This window comes from Coenobita brevimanus, chromosome 45 (genome assembly GCF_032717465.1).
Source record: "Coenobita brevimanus isolate Jiangsu-jjx chromosome 45, ASM3271746v2, whole genome shotgun sequence".
In the NCBI taxonomy this organism is placed as follows: domain Eukaryota; kingdom Metazoa; phylum Arthropoda; class Malacostraca; order Decapoda; family Coenobitidae; genus Coenobita; species Coenobita brevimanus.
In genome coordinates, this window is record NC_136998.1 from 773,777 (window position 1) to 790,744 (window position 16,968).

The following is a 16,968-nucleotide window of genomic DNA, read 5'->3' on the forward strand; positions in this document are numbered from 1 at the left end:
CCTTGTCATTGCAATACCAAACAATGCTGGGTTAGTTTACCACAGCGGGACAGATGACTATGACATGCTACGGCACATCTGGGCACGATGCCACGCTACATCAGGGAAGATAATTGTATTCCACAGCTTGTGCCAATACAAAGCGACATATTAATTTATTTAACTCGTAAAGGAACAAATCATAGTAAGACAAAATTCCATAACGGCGGTCTGGTCGTTGGCACGTGAGTCGTCCAATCCTTCTCATCTGGACTTAATCCCACTCAGCACCTGCTTTAAAAGTACGTCCTTTCATGTTTTATCCTTTGACCACACTTGGTCTAGGTTTCATCGACCACATATACAATCTCACTCATACACAAATACCACCACTGCAATTGCTCCTGCCTTTTATGGATGGCTAATATATCATCATGTGTTCCAGTACATTACGATTCGTTTCGTCTACCGTCTAATAAACCGCATGCACAATATCCTCAAAAACTAGTTTCACATTATCACGAGAAACCTGATTTTCATTTCATTTTGCTGGTCTAGAAATTATCAGACAATACTATAGTCCTACGGTATTCAGTACTGAGCTGAGGGAATCCGATTCATCATCATAAATTAGGTAAACTCTTCAAGGATTAGTTGAGCACTAATTTTGACTGTACTGTGCTGGTTGCTGAAAGTCTTTGTAGCTTCTCGCTTTAGGTTAGCTGTCCAACACAGATTTTCTCATTCTACCTCTTAGTCATCCGCTTTCATATCTGCCCTCCATCACTACCCTCATGAACTCTATACTGAATATGTTCCTACATTTTCTTCTGTCTTCTCTTAATTATCTACTTTTTTTTCTTCCTTGGGTTTCAGATTGTCAAACCTAAATTGCGCTCTTCAACTTACGTTAGGCATTCTTTGCCACATCCACACCTCGAAGATCTCTGATTGCCTTCTTCAGCTGCTCTGATAGTCCATATCACGGCTCCTTACAGTGCAACGGTTTCATTTTTCGTTCGCTGCTTTGTCAATCGCTGTTCTACTTCTTACATATTTTCATCACCTCTGTTACTCAGAACACTTCTAAGATATGTAAACTGTTCAACTTCTTGAAGTGATCTGTGCCCAATAGTAATATTTACTGTATTTCATTCTCCTCTTAAGAATCTCATAGCCATTGTTATAGTAATAAAGCTTTGTGAAACCATCATTCCCTGCAAAACTCTCTTCTGTACTGCAAATTATTTCTTCAACATCATCAGTTATAACGGATTTTACCATTTTCCCACCTGCCTTATTGCTTATTTCACCTTCGATAGTGCTAACCAGTGAGTAACGTTGCCAAACTTGTCAGCCTATGATACCGGTTCTGCTATCCTCGTCAGTTACCCTCACAATATCAGTTTATCCGATACAAAGATTTCTGATAACTAGCTCTCAGCCCACATTAAAGAAAAAAATATTTCCATAAATATTGGCCATTACGCTCGACTACACGCTTTTGCGATGTCAATAAACCATACAAAAACCTCTCTCATGATATCAGAGTAAGGGAATGAATAAACAAGAAAAGGAGGAAGGGCTTGAAACTTTTTTTTTCAATCTTCTTACACACTTCTACCATCTCTAATTGTGCCCCTAATTCACCACTCTACTCTCTGGTACACACTTCCAGCTGCACCCACCTGATCTTATTATGGAAAGAGGTTTTCAGCAAATAATTGTGTTCCCTGAATATTACTAAATTATCAAGTACATTATTTTCATTCCTTACAGTTTCCTTCTTCACAAAAGCATCATTATTTTGCTATAACAGAGTCTGTCACAGGAGTAGTTTTCAAAATGAGCCACTCCATTTTATCTACCCTTACACAAAACTAGCCCTTAAAATGGTATGGCGCTCAAGCATTTGCCCCATGTGTCATTCAAACCCCTCGCCTGAGTGATGGTAGGTTGAGCACATAATCATAAATCACATTGTTCATTTACATATCCCAATACTCGACATCAGTTACCTTCTTCAATCCAATCCATTCCTGCTCACAACCGCTCCCCAATCCTCATCTGCTTTTCCTCTTTGGATCGGTTAGCGTCAACTACTCTCACACTTTACTGTGTCATGCTGAGAGAGAGGTTTATGCTAAGTGCCTGGAGGCACAGGAAGGTGACTGATTATTGCTGACTGTCCATTGACTTAGTAATTATGGCTTGATGGCCTTGTCTCTCTAGGTAGGACTGGGGCTGAGGAATCTTTTGGGGTCTCGTGGAGTATGCCAATTGGCTGATGGTTGTGGATAGTTTTTATCGTGATGTGTTATGTATTTGTTTGTTACAGACACAATGGGGAATCAAGGACTGACCAGAGCGGTGAGGATGTCGTCAGGAATATTCCTGGTGTTGGGACACAGGGCCCTGGCGGCGGCGTGGGAGAAGATGACAGGAGCTCGGGAGGTGGCCAGGACGTCGCGAGAGGTGGCGGCTGAGGTGTGGGACAGGTCGATCATCACACCCAGCCTGTTCATCTCTAATATCATTTCCTGAGGGACACAAAAAGCGACGGTGAGACCTGGTTACTTGAGATGAAGATGAGATGTGTAGGACAAGTCGATCATCACATTCACCCAAGTCATCAGTCAGACCATCTCCTGCGATACACGTGATGCTATTTAGTGAAGGAATGATATGTAATGAACAACACACGTACCAAACGAAAATTTTTTGACAGAAGTCTGAGAGATGACCACTCAGGGTGAATGTAATCTACTCTTTGTCACTAGAATGAAACAGCTTGGGTTTCTTCTTTATCAAGCAGGTTCAAGAGATAGTTTTTAACATTTTATTTATGACCATTGTCAAGCATTTGATTTCTCCTTTAAATGTTTGAATATTCACAATTAATTTTAGTATATTAGTTGTTCTGTTCTGGCTCTGTGTTTACTACATTAATTCCATCATGATTTATATAATTTTTATGACCCAAAAATGTTCTGCAGCTTAAATGAAATCCCACAGACTTAAATTATTACACACATCCTTCCATACGCCCTATTATTATTATTATTTTTTTTTACCAGCCAATGTTATTGATCTTAGAATGTACAAATGCACACTATAGGTACAGATTTCAGTAACTTTCAACGTGACGGGTTTTAGCTAGGCTAGCACTGGTCTGTTGGTGGCATGAATACAATCTAAATACGCTACGGCTGAGATGGAGTTAGTGAACTTATGGAAAATGTGTTGAAAAATTCAGCAACAAGAAACATAATTCACTCACCTCTTCTTACGAAAACATTCATTAACTCTGTGCATTCTCTGTCCTGGTGATCTTATTTTCAACATAAAACCTATCCTTGGTTTAGTGTTTAGATATAAGCTGCCCTACCATATCAGTGTGATACCTTCTATTTTTAGGTTATTCTTTTAGACTGTAAAAGAGTCTCTTCAGCCTGTGTAAAATCACTAGACACTGAGCTATTTAACTACTTCACTATGACCTACCACCAGATGATTTTAGCTAAGTATTCAGATATTGCTGAACTGAAGGGATTATTGAAGGCCATATCCAGCTCCTACAGTTTGAACTCTTCCTCTAAACCTTAGCTACATTCACAGAAGACGGATGGAGGATTGCATCAGACATTATTACTGAAACTGGTCCAATCCAGTTTCTCTAACTGTCTACACCAAACTACATGCACAGTATACACTACACCTCCTTTTCTAAACTAAAAGAAAAATGGCGCACATAGACCTTGCCTCGAAGTCCCCAGAGAGGGGGACCACAAATGCCCCCACCATCCGCCCCTCTCCCGGTGATGACTCAATGAGCTGCCTGGAACCACTGTCTGACTCGCTTCTTCTTCATTTCTGCAACATTCGCGGCCTTTCCTCTAACTTTCTCACTGTTGAACATCACCTCTCCTCTTCTAAACCTCACCTTCTCTTTCTAACCGAGACTCAGCTGTCTGAGGCAACTGACAGCAAACCCTTCCCTGTATCCTCCTACTTCCTCGATACTCATTTCAAAGACAAAGGTGGCTGTTCTGTATATGTACACAACGCCTTTTCTTGCTCTCGTGTTCCTGAACTTGATTCTTCTGAATTCCCTACTCTCTGGCTTCGGCTTTCCTGTCATTCTCTGACTAAATATATCTGCGCTGTTTACTTATCCCCTAATTCAACTGACTATCAAAAATTCTTTGACTATCTTACTTCTACGATGGAACACATTCTATCCATTTCTCCTTTCTCTGAAATCTCCATTCTAGGATATTTCAATGTTCACCACCACCTTTGGCTCTTCTCTCCTTTCACTGATCCACCTGGTGAACAAGCTTACATCTTATCTATCCTTAATGACCTAGAGCAACTTGTACAGCACCCTACCTGTATCCCTGACCGCCTTGGAGAGAGGTCCAACATAATTGATCTCTTCCTTACAACTAATCCTTCTGCTTACACTGTTAATTTTTCCTCTCCGTTGGGTTCCTCCGATCACAACCTTATTACCGTAACATGTCCTATTGCTCCGGTACAGCCTGTGGACCCTCCAAGGAAACGGCAACTGTGGAACTTTGGAGCTGCAGACTGGGAGGCCCTCAGGCAGTACTTCATTGATTTTCCCTGGAATGATTATTGCTTCCATGGTCGGGAGCCATCTGAGTGTGCCTTGCGCATTACAGAGGTTATTCTCTCGGGCATGGAAGCATACATTCCTTTCTCATATCCTTTGACTAATGCAAGAAAGCCTTGGTTTAATCATGCCTGTTCTAATGCTGTCCACAACAAGGAGAGGGCCTATAAAAGGTACCGGAGCCAACCCACCCCTGAATCACATCTTTTTTATGTTTCTGCCCAGAGTCGTGCTAAGTCTGTTCTTCCCTCTGCTAAAAATAATTTCATCTGCACTAAATGCTCTCAACTCTCCAACTCAAATTCTTCCCACTCCTTCTAGCACCTTGCCAAAAACCTTTCTAACAACTTTACCTCTCCTCTTTTCTACTCTGATGGCTCTGTAGCTATTTCTTCTACTGATAAAGCAGATCTCTTTGCTCAGACTTTCTCCTCCAATTCCACCTTAGACGATTCCGGTGCTGTTCCTCCATCACTTCCACCCTCTGACTTCCTCATGGCTGACATTAAAATTTCTTCAGCTGATATATTTTCTGCCATCACAGGCCTCAGTACTAACAAGGCATATGAGCCTGATGGAGACCCTCCTGTTGTTCTCAAGAACTGTGCGTCTGTGCTTACAACCTGCCTAGAAACTCTTTTGCCTTAGTCTTTCAACTTGTACCTTTCCTTCTTGCTGGATGTTTGCTCTCATTCAGCCAGTCCCAAAGAAGGGTGACCATTCCCAACCCTCTAACTATCGTCCAATTGCTTTAACATCCTGTGTCTCAAAAGTTTTTGAGTCTATTCTTAACAGAAAAATTATAAAGCATCTTTCCTATTACAACCTTCTTTCTTATCGTCAGTATGGGTTCTGTCAGGGACGCTCAACCGGCGATCTTCTCACCTACCTTTCAGACTCTTGGTCATCCTCCTTTCGGGACTTTGGCGATAGCTTTGCAATTGCACTTGACATCTTAAAGGCTTTCGATCGAGTCTGGCACAAATCTTTAAATTCTGAACTGCCCTCTTACGGTTTCAATCCTTCCATGTGTGCCTTCATCAACAACTTCCTTTCTGGTTGTTCTATAGCTGCTGTTGTAGACGGCCATCGTTCTTCTCCTAGATCTATTAACAGTGGTGTTCCTCAGGGCTCTGTCCTATCACCAACTCTCTTCCTTTTATTCATCAATGATCTAAGCAGTACATCTAACCCTATCCACTCGTATGCTGATGATTCCACCCTTCACCCTTCCATTCGATTCCTACAACGTCCATCCCATCCCAGCAGTTATTTCAACACAAGGGATGAGGCTATGGCACTCCTAATGTCTGACCTGGCTCGTATCTCTGACTGGGGTAAAAATAATCTTGTTTTTAATGAATCTAAGACTCAGTTTTTACACCTATCAACCAGACAGAATCTTCCACAGGAATACCCATTAAAATTTAATAATATCCAGCTCAATCCAGCATCATCCTTGAAGATGCTAGGGGTTTCATTCACTCGGGATTTATCTTGGAAAGATCATATTACAGCTCTGGTAAAATCTGCTTCCAAGAGATTAGGTGTGCAAAGCCGACTTCGTATCTTTTTTATCCCAGCACAGTTGTTGACTTTATACACGAGATTTATTCTCCTCTGTATGGAGTACAACTCTCATGTGTGTGGAGGCTCCCCACATACAGCACTTCTTTATAGGGTGAAGTCAAAGGCATTTCGTCTCATCAACTCTGCTCCTCTTAATGGCTCCCTTCAACCTCTGTCTCTTCGCCGCACTGTTGCCTCTTTATCTCTTTTCTATCGCTACTTCCATGGTCATTGCTCCTCTGAACTGTCTGCTTGCATCCCTCCACCTTTACGACGGGTGCATAGCACCCGTCTAGCAATAAACTCTCATCCTTTTTCTGTCCAACTCTCTAATGCAGGAGGTAACCGTTACTCCCAATCTTTCATTTATGCAACAGGTCTACCCTGGAACTGTCTCCCTTTGTCTGTACTTCCTACTTCCTATGATCTCCAGTCTTTCAAACGCAGTGTGTCCAGGCATCTCGAAATGAACAGATCTTGAATTTGGCTCTCTTTTCTATTGTTTTTGTTTTTTTCTTAGAAGGAACTGTTTTGCGGGCTCGTAGCCTTTGGTTCCTTCTTCCTCTCATAAAAAAAAAAAAATCCAGTTTACTTGAAACTGACGACTTGAATGTAAATATCTCATTCATCTGGCAGTAGTTCAATGCCAAAGGACCTTATCCATGCCTGAAAGGACCCAGTAAGTACCCTGGAGTGGCTAGCTGGTGCACTTCCCGTGTTTTGACATCCATTGTGGCTGTGATGGCATGGTTTTCTGGTAGTAGCCACCACTGTATTTATGTTCAGTTCAAAGAAGCCGGCTAATGAACAGATCCACACTAACAGCATTGGTTATGATAGGATGTACCAATAAACACATCACTTTAGCTATAGGAGTCAATTTGAAAACTGTGATGAGCTGAGTAACGCCACGATGACAGCACTGCTGCCACTGTGTCCCACAAAGAGTGGCCTTGCCCATTCGGGAAAGTTAGTCAGCAGATGAGGAATATTATCCAAATATATACTGAGAGTAACCCTAGAGTAGCAGCAGAATAAATTAAAGAAATTTTCCTGGTCTGCTGGCAATTATGAGTGAAAGGATTGTATGATTCATCCTATTGAAACAACTCAGCTACCACTCACTCCACCCTGGCAAAAGACTTCTGAAAACCCTTAACTCACTGACTGGGAAGGTCATTCCAGAAGGACTGTGTGTACAGCTGCAAAAGTCCTTCAAGAAGACAGTAGTCATTTTTGTTTTTCATGCTCGATCATTCACGCCTAACTCTCGTTTATGGCTGCTGAATGGGTCATGTGATCCCCTTCCAGGCTGCAGGAGGTATAGCACCAATCTGTTAGCCGCTGGCCAATATCAAGTGTGTAAGTACCCAGTTTCTCTCAAATACCCCCCTTTCACCACCGCCCAACTGAGTGGAAAACACACCCAGCCATATGTGTGGCGCAACATATTGCCTAGCGACAACTCTGGCAGTGTTGCCAAAAGAGGAGGCAGTAGAACTGAGAAGAAAATGGCTATAATGAGAACACATGATTATGCCTCTCTGTACCCTGTTCTATTTTTCTCTACTCTACCCTACTTTTCCCTGCCATACCTTGCTTTTCCTTACCCTACCCTGTCTTCCCTTACTTACCCTGCATCTCCCTACCGTACCTCGCCTTTTCCTTCCCTTCCCTGCCATTGCATACCCTACCCTCTTTCCCCTTCCATGTTTGCCTTCCCTGCCTGCATCTCCTTACCCAGTCCTGGATCTCGCTATTCTACCGTGACTTTCCCTACCCTACCCAATGCTACCTTACCCTGCATCTCCCTACTGTACCCTGTCTTTCCCTACCATATCCTGCCTTTACTTTTCATTACAATGTCCTTCCCTGCCAGGCCTTGAATTTCTGCACCCTACCCCGCCTTTCCATACATGAAGGACACACAAGCACTCGGGAAAATATGTAAATTTGTGTAAAGACCGTGTTAGAGACAATGGCATGTGACACAATAGTGCACTAAACACTAGAGAAAGAGAAAGTGACTCTCGCTACGAAGCTAATCTAGTTTGCTGTACAGTAATTATACGACTGAAGATACGTACTGAACGAGAAAGGAAATGACACAATCAAAACTGATGATAGAAAAATAAGTAAATAAATGACTATTTTTGTGTTGTCAAGTAGTATTTTTTTCCATCTCGTTAGATCTCTGCATAATTATGCATGTGACACTGTAGTTGTAAGTGATAAAAAAATGTATTAGTGGGAAAATGCAAAAATTATGAGGAAAATGTGTGGTCACCTCGATTATAACTGTGTTCACATGGCATGTTTAGTGGTAAATGAAGCGCTGCCATACCTTGCCTTTCCTTCCCCAAACCTGCCTTCCTCTGCCATGCTTCGCCTTTCCCTGCCTTGCCATGACGAAAGTAACCTTGTGGGTGCCAAACTTGTGATAAATGTTTAAAAAATAAGCACATACGATGTGTTGTCATCTCGATTGGAATTAAGTTTATGTGGCATGTTTAGCGGTAAGTGTACGGGTAGAGCTGACATGCTTGGCTATTTCCCACCAAGCCTTGCCTTACTGTACTACCCTGCTTTCCCCTGTCATGCTTTGCCTTTTCCTGCCCTACCTTACCGCTGATAACATAGGGGTGCTGAACTAGTAATAAATGTTAGAAAAATATGCATATAAAATGTGGTCAACTCAGTTACAATTACTTATGACATATTTAGCGGTAAGTGTAGCACTGCCATGCTCTGTCAGTTGCTACCATGCCTTGGCTTTCCATACCCTTTCCTGCCATGCTTTGCCTTGCCCTACTCCCCCCGTACCCTACACTGCCTTCCCTTGTTCTACCCTTCCTTCTTCTACCCTACCCAGCCTCTCCCTATCCTGCCTTCTCTTTTCCATTTGTCATACTTCTCCCTACTGCCCTTTCTTTGCTTACACTACCCTGCCTTTCCCTGTCATGCCTTGTCTTTCCCATAATATGTAAGAAAGTATAAATTAGGGTAACAGTGAATGAGGAGACAAAGATGAGTGACATTCCAGTGAGCTACAACACAAGAAAGTGAAAGCATTACTAGCTGTGAAGTTACTGTGGATTGCTTAATCGTAAGAACAAAGATACAGTAGATACTGACATTGATCAAAAATTAATCCGAAATGCATACTTAGTAATAAGTGGTAGAAAAGTACATAACTAAGTGACTAATTTAGGGGGGAAACAAAGCGCTATCTTCCCTCGTGTGGCAACTCTAGGTCATTATGTTACTCCCATGCCTTACATGTGACCTCGTAGTAATAAGTGATGAAATTAGCGATAGATTTAGTGAGAAAGTCAATACCTACAAAGAAAACAATCTTTTCACCTCAATTACTATTATGCTCTGTGCATGTGTAATGCTATGTGTAGGGCGTGTGATTTTCCTCTTGTAGGTTACATCCAAAGCCACAATGCGGTGCAGCTAAGTGTCTTTATCATTGACAATTGAATAACTTGGTTTTGGGTGTTACCAAGCACGGAAGTTACCTCCCAAACTTTCCCTTACTTGGCGGTCACTTTCAATGTTGCGTCGCATCTACCAGGACAACTCTCACCCGCCACCTGCATAAAACACTTTCTCTTCAACTTCTTCTTCTGACACGGGCCCATCTATGGACCTACAGTTTGGTTCAAAGGTTAGTGGTAAGACTGAACTTTGACTAAAATTTATGTTTGTTTCGTTCGGTATGAATAGGTCAAAACAGCTCGTGAAAAACCACTATTTTTATATTTGCCACAACACGGACGTGGATTACAAAAACGCCTCCGCAACCTAAGGATTAAACATACTAAGCACAGGGTCGCTTTTGCCCGGCAGTATCTCCACTGGGACTTCAGCACAGGATGTAGGTGTTGTGGACGGACAAAGTCACCTTTGTGATGGGCAATAGCCATGGAAATATGTAACGGTTGCAGGATAGCGACGCGTTTCCAACAAGTACATTCAGCCCATCGTGAAATTCCCTGACTCATTTACGGTGAGGAGCAAATTTAGTTATTATGGTGTGGGAAAATTAGTAATATTACCTAAGAATGTTGGGGGGAGGGGAGTCAAATGGTGGGTGACAGAGCGACTTGGAGGCGTTTTGTCTGCGGCCACCCTTTGCGGGATTAGGGCGTCGGGCTATAGATAGATAGACCTAAGAATGTTACCAAGAATCCCTACAACTAATATAAATTACTTATCAGTGTGTTGCTGGAGTAACCCAATATATTACCACTATGCCGGGAGTCGAACCCAGGACTCTCAGGTGAAAGTCAGGAAGCAATCGACCACGCCACACCCAGGTAAAAGTTATCTCACATTGTCAAAATCTCGTAACCAATGTCCCTCCGTCCCCACTGTGGTCCTCAAGAGGGTGAGAATAACCCCCTGGCACTCGGGCAAGTAGATGCTTTTAATCTGTCCCAACTACTTACGGCAAGTCAGAATAAAGAGAAAAACCTGTACTTAACGCAGGAAAAATCATCCAGTATAGAGTCCCAGGTTTGATTCCCGACATTGTGGTAATGTATCGGATGATTTTTCCTGTGTAATGTGCAGATTTCCCTCTTCGTTGCTGGTGTAAGTTGAATCCAGTAAAGCTAACTTTCTGATGCAGGACGAGGTCCCTTGCCACACAAAATATGAATGGTTGAATGGCTGTTGTGGAAAGTATTTCAAAGGCTGGTCACGAAATACCTCAGATTTTGCTCCGATTGAAAACGAATTGGCGCCAACGAGATGCCGACTTAGAGACAATGATACCTCCTCTCATGACAAGCTTGGGGGACCATATTAGATGACTGGACTTCTTTATCCAAGAAAATATTTTAGAGCCTCGTTGCATCTGTTTCCCACCAGCTTAGGGCTTGCAAGAGAGCAGAGGGATGGAGTAAGAAGAATTAGAGGATGCTGTCTTTTTTTTTATTTTTAATGAGATTTGCACCATGACTCCTCATACTTCCCTCTTGCATTGTTTTATTTTTATTTTTGTCACTGCAAATCGGCTTCAGTTAGCCAGATTACACAAAAAAACATGTTATTGAACAGTAAAGCTTTATTTTTGGTTAACATAATGTAGTTCATGTAATATTTTTCCTTATCACTTTAACTCTTTCATTAACCAGCCAGCATACTAAACACATAACCTATTCAGGAAGTAAATTGTTTCTGAACATGCGAAGACAACGACAACACTACCTGTACTCACATACTTAGACAGGAATTTTATGTGTACAATTCTTGTTCCATACTGTTTGTAAAACGTCCCAGCTTGAGGAGCAAAATGTTTATTTATTTCTCAATCATAAATTAAATGCAGAAAATTATGTAATTTTGAAATAATCCTAAAAACTGCTTCCCAGTGTTACCACAGATTTTTTTTTCCCAAAAGAGCAAAAAATAGCAAAAAAAAAGCGAGCACCAAAAGTTTTTCCTGAGCTATAAAGCTGGCCATGGCATGTCAAACTTTTTTGAAACTAATAAAAATTGTCTTCCTGTGGTACCAGTCATTAAAGAAATGAAATTAGCAGAGATGGGGCAAAACATATTCAGATATGCTCCGACAGATTGCACACCTGTTGTATGGGTCCCAGTATCTTGATTATGTTAAGTAGCGAACCAACAGACACTTTTAACTATGGATGGATCTTCATTAGTGATGGGTTAGTGATGAAGTTCATTCAGTTGGCATGTAACCTCTCCAGTTCAGTAGTTTCCCTAAGCTTGAATGATATCTTTAGGCAGCATGGATAATACGACGTCATATTAGTAGGGTTATTAATAGCCAAATTAATGCAAATACAACATTGCCAATACTGAAAGTAACTTTGCTTCTCAATCGTGGTTGGGACAAAAGTTTCCTTATGCTTCGGCAAAATATTTCTTTCTGTTTAGTCCCCGTACTCTTGTACTGAAAAATGACTCTGCCTTCTTCATGGCGTGTCACATCTTCTCGTGATGTTGTCTATATATATTTGGCCAGACCTGAAGTAACCATTTTCCTTTTTTGCAGATGCATACACATTTCTTGTTAAATCGCTTGTCAAGAGAATGCACATGCTTGACTGACTATGGATTATGAAGATTGTCACTTTTCACTGCCGTTACATGACACGTATGACCCTCCATATACAACTCTTATAATTAAGAAGGAATTATCATTTGTCTCTCATCTGACGAGCTGCCTTCATCACGCTGCTTGGCTTCATACTCGTACCTCCTCTGCTACTCTTATTAAATCAAGTAATGCTCATACAAACTCCCAATCAATTCTGATCCATGTTATGACAGGTAAACAGCCTCAGACTCTACACCCGCACACAGTGGCCGCTTGCCTCTTGGATTTAAACATTAGATGAAATACTGTACTGTATATGGCACTTATATTTTTGTATGTCTGCGGCAGGATGATTTCTCTTGCATTCCTAAGGATTGTTTCTCAGCATATATTTAACAATGTTTATGTAAATCAATCTGCACAAAAGTGTCAACAAAGCTCTTTCGTTCTTTCCTTTTAAAATTAGCATGCATTTACTCTGCTAAACATATATTTCGTGTGTGAATCTGTACAGCTAACTGGGCCTTCCGCCTCACCTCCAGGTTTCTTTGCTTAATTAAATTCATACACAGCAAATGAAATGTATATCATCTCTTACGACATCCAGGAAATCTATATTGATTAAAAGTGACCTTCTACCCCACGCTAAATACCACACAGTGTTATACAAGTGCAATTTCATGATAATAAATCGCTTTGCACGCATGCCCTTCTTTATGCAAGGAAGAAAGAAGCAAAAACTAGTAGCCTGCAAAATTGCTGACCTCAGCCGCATTCACTGGTGCAGTCACACAGCAATACAACAAGAGACTCACCTTACCGAAGGGTGTCAAACCAGCCGTGTTAGGAGCAGCGCCATTTGACTCCGCGCTCTCTGCCCTAAGAGAGACGCGGAGTTAAAAACAGCAAAAAGGTGTGGGAAGTGTGCAGGGTGGACAAGAGTGTGGGAAGGGTGCATGAGGAAAAGGATGTGGGCAGGATGTAAGGAGGACAGGGTTGTGAGAAGTATGTAGGGACACAGGATGTGAGTAGTGTTTTTTTTTTTTTTTTATGAGGAAGAAGGAACCAAAGGCTAGGAGTCCGCACAACAGTTCCTTCCAAGAAAAAAAAAACAATACAAAAGAGAGCCTAATTCAAGATCAGTTCATTTCGAGATGCCTGGACACACTGCGTTTGAAAGATTGGAGGAAGTAGGAAGTACAGACAGAGGGAGACTGTTCCAGAGATGACCTGTTGCATAAATGAAGGACTGGGTGTAACAGTTAACGCTTGCATTAGAGAGTTGGACAGAAAAGGGATGATAGTTTGTTGCTACGTACCCGTCATAAAGGTGGAGGGATGCAAGCAGACAGTTCAGAGGAGCAGTGACCATGGAAGTAACAATAGAAACGAGATAAAGATGCAACAGTGCGGCGAAGAGACAGAGGTTGAAGGGAGCCAGTAAAAGGAGGAGAGTTAACGAGACGAAAAGCCTTTGACTCCACCCTATTGAGAAGAGCTGTATGTGGGGAGCCTCCCCACACATGAGAGTTGTACTCCACACAGGGGCGAATAAAACCCGCGTATAAAGTCAACAACTGTGCAGGGGTAAAGAAGGTACAGAGTCGGCTTAACACACCTAATCTCTTGGAAGCACATTTTACAAGAGATTCACTCATCTTAAATGTCGGGACTAATTGCCTAGCCTCGGGCTCCTACGCTCCTCATGGAGCAATGTAGGATTGGATGATGGATGGATGGATGGATGTAATATGATCTTTCCAAGATAAATCGCGAGTGAATGAAATCCTAGGCATGTTCAAGGATGATGCAGGATTGATGGATATTATTAAACATTAGAATGTACTCCTGTGGAAGATTTTGACGGGTTGATAGGTGTAAAAACTGAGTCTTTGATGCAGGGAGGACAAGGTGTGGGTATACTGTAGGGAAGACAAAGGTGTGGGAAGAGTGTAGGGAGAACAAGGGTGCGAGAAGTATGTATGGAGGACAAGGTTGTGAGAAGTATGTAGGGAGGACAAGGATGTGGGAAGAGTGTAGGGAGACAAGGGTGTGAGAACTGAGCAGAGGGGACGAGGTTTGGGAAGGGTGTAAGAAGAACAAGCGTGTGGGCAATGTGTAGGGAGGACGAGGGAATGGCATGGTTGGGAGGAAAAAGGGAATGAGGAGGATTTATAAGGAAGACAATGGCAAGAAAGAATGAAAGGGAAATAATATGAAATAGATATGTCTTGGAAACCAATTTTAAAGGAAAGAGGGAGACAACATGCGACGTGACGTCGTGGGATGACAAGGACGAGTATAAAATAGTTAACCTTTAAAATTCATGAATAATAGTTATTCAGCGGCTTGGTGGAAACATTAAAACAGGAAAAAATTAAATGAGACTTTCAAGAATATAATGATGAGAGTGATCAGCTGGGATGTGCTGAAATAACGAATGGAGAGAATAGGAGACAATGAAAGCTTTGGCCAGGAGGTAAAAATTACCACGTAATAAATTGAAAGTATGATATTGCATTGCACAGTAGTGCATTGACTATGATGTAATGCAATTATGGATACAACACACGTATTAGGGTGGCTGAACGGCATCAAAGTTGTTGCCGATCTACGTACATAATAAAAAGCTTAAGGAAATGCAATGGGTGTTTCTAAAGTGAGTGATATCTTAAAATCCTAAATCATTTAACTGAAAAGACCCAAAACTGCAACGTTAAGCAACAAAACAGTGTTATCTCGTAAACTATTGATGCGACAGCAAATAACAGCACATTATTTTGAAAGCTTGTAAAATTGTCCTGGGTGTTTCTTAGGTAAATTTTTAAATTTTAGCACCAATTTGCTGAAATAAGGTCAAAAGGCGCCGAACTGAGCATCAAAGCTGTACTGATTTGAAGAGATTTCAGGTATAATCAAAGACACAACTGTCATCCCAGCTCCGTCCAAAGAAAATTTACATCTGGCTTAATACAATGAAAACACAACTCTACTAGCGCGTGTTTCAGATGGTTGGATATTTCCGCTATACAGTATATTTGTCAAATTTCGGGAAGATGTTTGTGTCTTAGATTGTACAACAGATGTATGCGCACTGCTGGAAGGTTTAAGAACAAGTAAAAGGTGTTATTAAAGCGACATTTCTCAAAATACACCCACCACATTAATGAAAAAAAAGCACCAAACGGAGCACCAAACAGAATTTAACTGTGTTATTTGGGAGACTACTAAAGCTACAGTGAACCTATATATATATGGCGCCTGGTGGTTTAGTGGGCAATTAAGGCGCTCCAATCGGACTGAGCCGGAGCAGGTTTATATCCAAGGGTTGGTTGGGGTTTATTCCTTACGTAATGCCTCTCAGGGATGAGTGAGGCTGATCACTCTCATCTTAAATATCAGAACCAACTTGCTCAGCTCCGGACTCCTACGCTGCTCATGGGGCAACACAGGATTAGATGATATATATATATATATATATATATATATATATACATATATATATATATATATATATATATATATATATATATATATATATATACTGTATATGAGGTAGGTGGGGGCGCTCACCATCCACTCACTTGATGTAGTGCTGCTGTCGGGTGTCTGCCCTTTCTTCTCCTCCATCCTTCATCCCTTCCATCCTCTTCTGTCTTTCTTTCCTTCATTCTTTCCTTGTCCTTCTGCCCATGGGTAACTTTACACTCCCTCTTCAGTCTTTCTTGCCTTCATTCTTTCCTCTTCCTTCTGCCTGTGGGTGACTCTACACTGAGTGACAAGCCAAATGGTTTCCTGTACACCAGGAAACCATTTACTACGCTGGGTGGTAACCATATAACCAAATATTGGCGCCTGGTGGTTTAGTGGATAATTCTGCGCTCCAATCGGATTGAGCCGGTGAAGGTTTATATCCAAGGGATGGTTGGGGTTTATTGCTCAGGTAATGCCACTCAGGGATGAGTGAGGCTGGTCACTCTCATCTTAAATGTCGGAACCAACTGCCTAGCCCCGGACTCCTACGCTCCTCATGGGGCAATGTAGGATTGGATGATGGATGGATGGATATATATATATATATATATATATATATATATATATATATATATATATATGGGGGGGGGTTGAAATGTGTACAAATAAGTAATAGGTGTTACACAAGTGACCTTTGTCACAAATCACCATAGTGCTGACAGAAACAAAAAAAATCTCCAAATTAAGGGATAAATGTGTTAGACTGGAAACTCAGGTTACAGCAGACTGACTCACGTCGGTGGAGGGCGTATGGAAAACTGATCTGAGTTCCCGAATAATTGCAATGATCCATCTGAAATAGCCTAATATCGAAAAATGTGTCAAAAAGGTGTTATCACGGAAGTAGTTAGCTACATCGGAAATACGCACATCGACGAAGGCATATATAAAAGCAAGGCAGCAGGTGCTGTTTAAATATCCTTTCCTCAGAATTCAATAGAAGTGCCAAAGTGAGAAAAAAAAGTCAAGTGATCCATCATGCTGCAGCCCCTAAGGTGATAGCATACATACTCTGGAATAAGATTAATTATATCACTGTGTGCACTTACACCAGTAAAGTGCTTTTTGTGAGCGCGTGACGAGCGAGCGAGCGTTTGTACATACCGTAAAAATTTAAACTTGGTGTAAACTTTCAACATTTCTGGTGAGGTAGTTGAACAATAACAAA

The 16,968-nt window shown here is 41.5% G+C and overlaps 1 protein-coding gene across 1 annotated transcript in view; it reads right to left on the bottom strand.

The window, feature by feature from the left end:
* Positions 1–16,968, bottom strand: part of LOC145398283 (dipeptidase 2-like) — a 105,935-nt gene that overhangs the window by 33,750 nt on the left and 55,217 nt on the right. Inside the window, exons 6-7 of the mRNA XM_080271179.1 lie at positions 13,082–13,145; positions 2,343–2,519 (exon numbers count right to left, since the gene is read on the bottom strand). Of these exons, the coding sequence (XP_080127305.1) occupies positions 2,343–2,519; positions 13,082–13,145 (241 nt within the window). The remainder of the gene's footprint in view (positions 1–2,342; positions 2,520–13,081; positions 13,146–16,968) is intronic.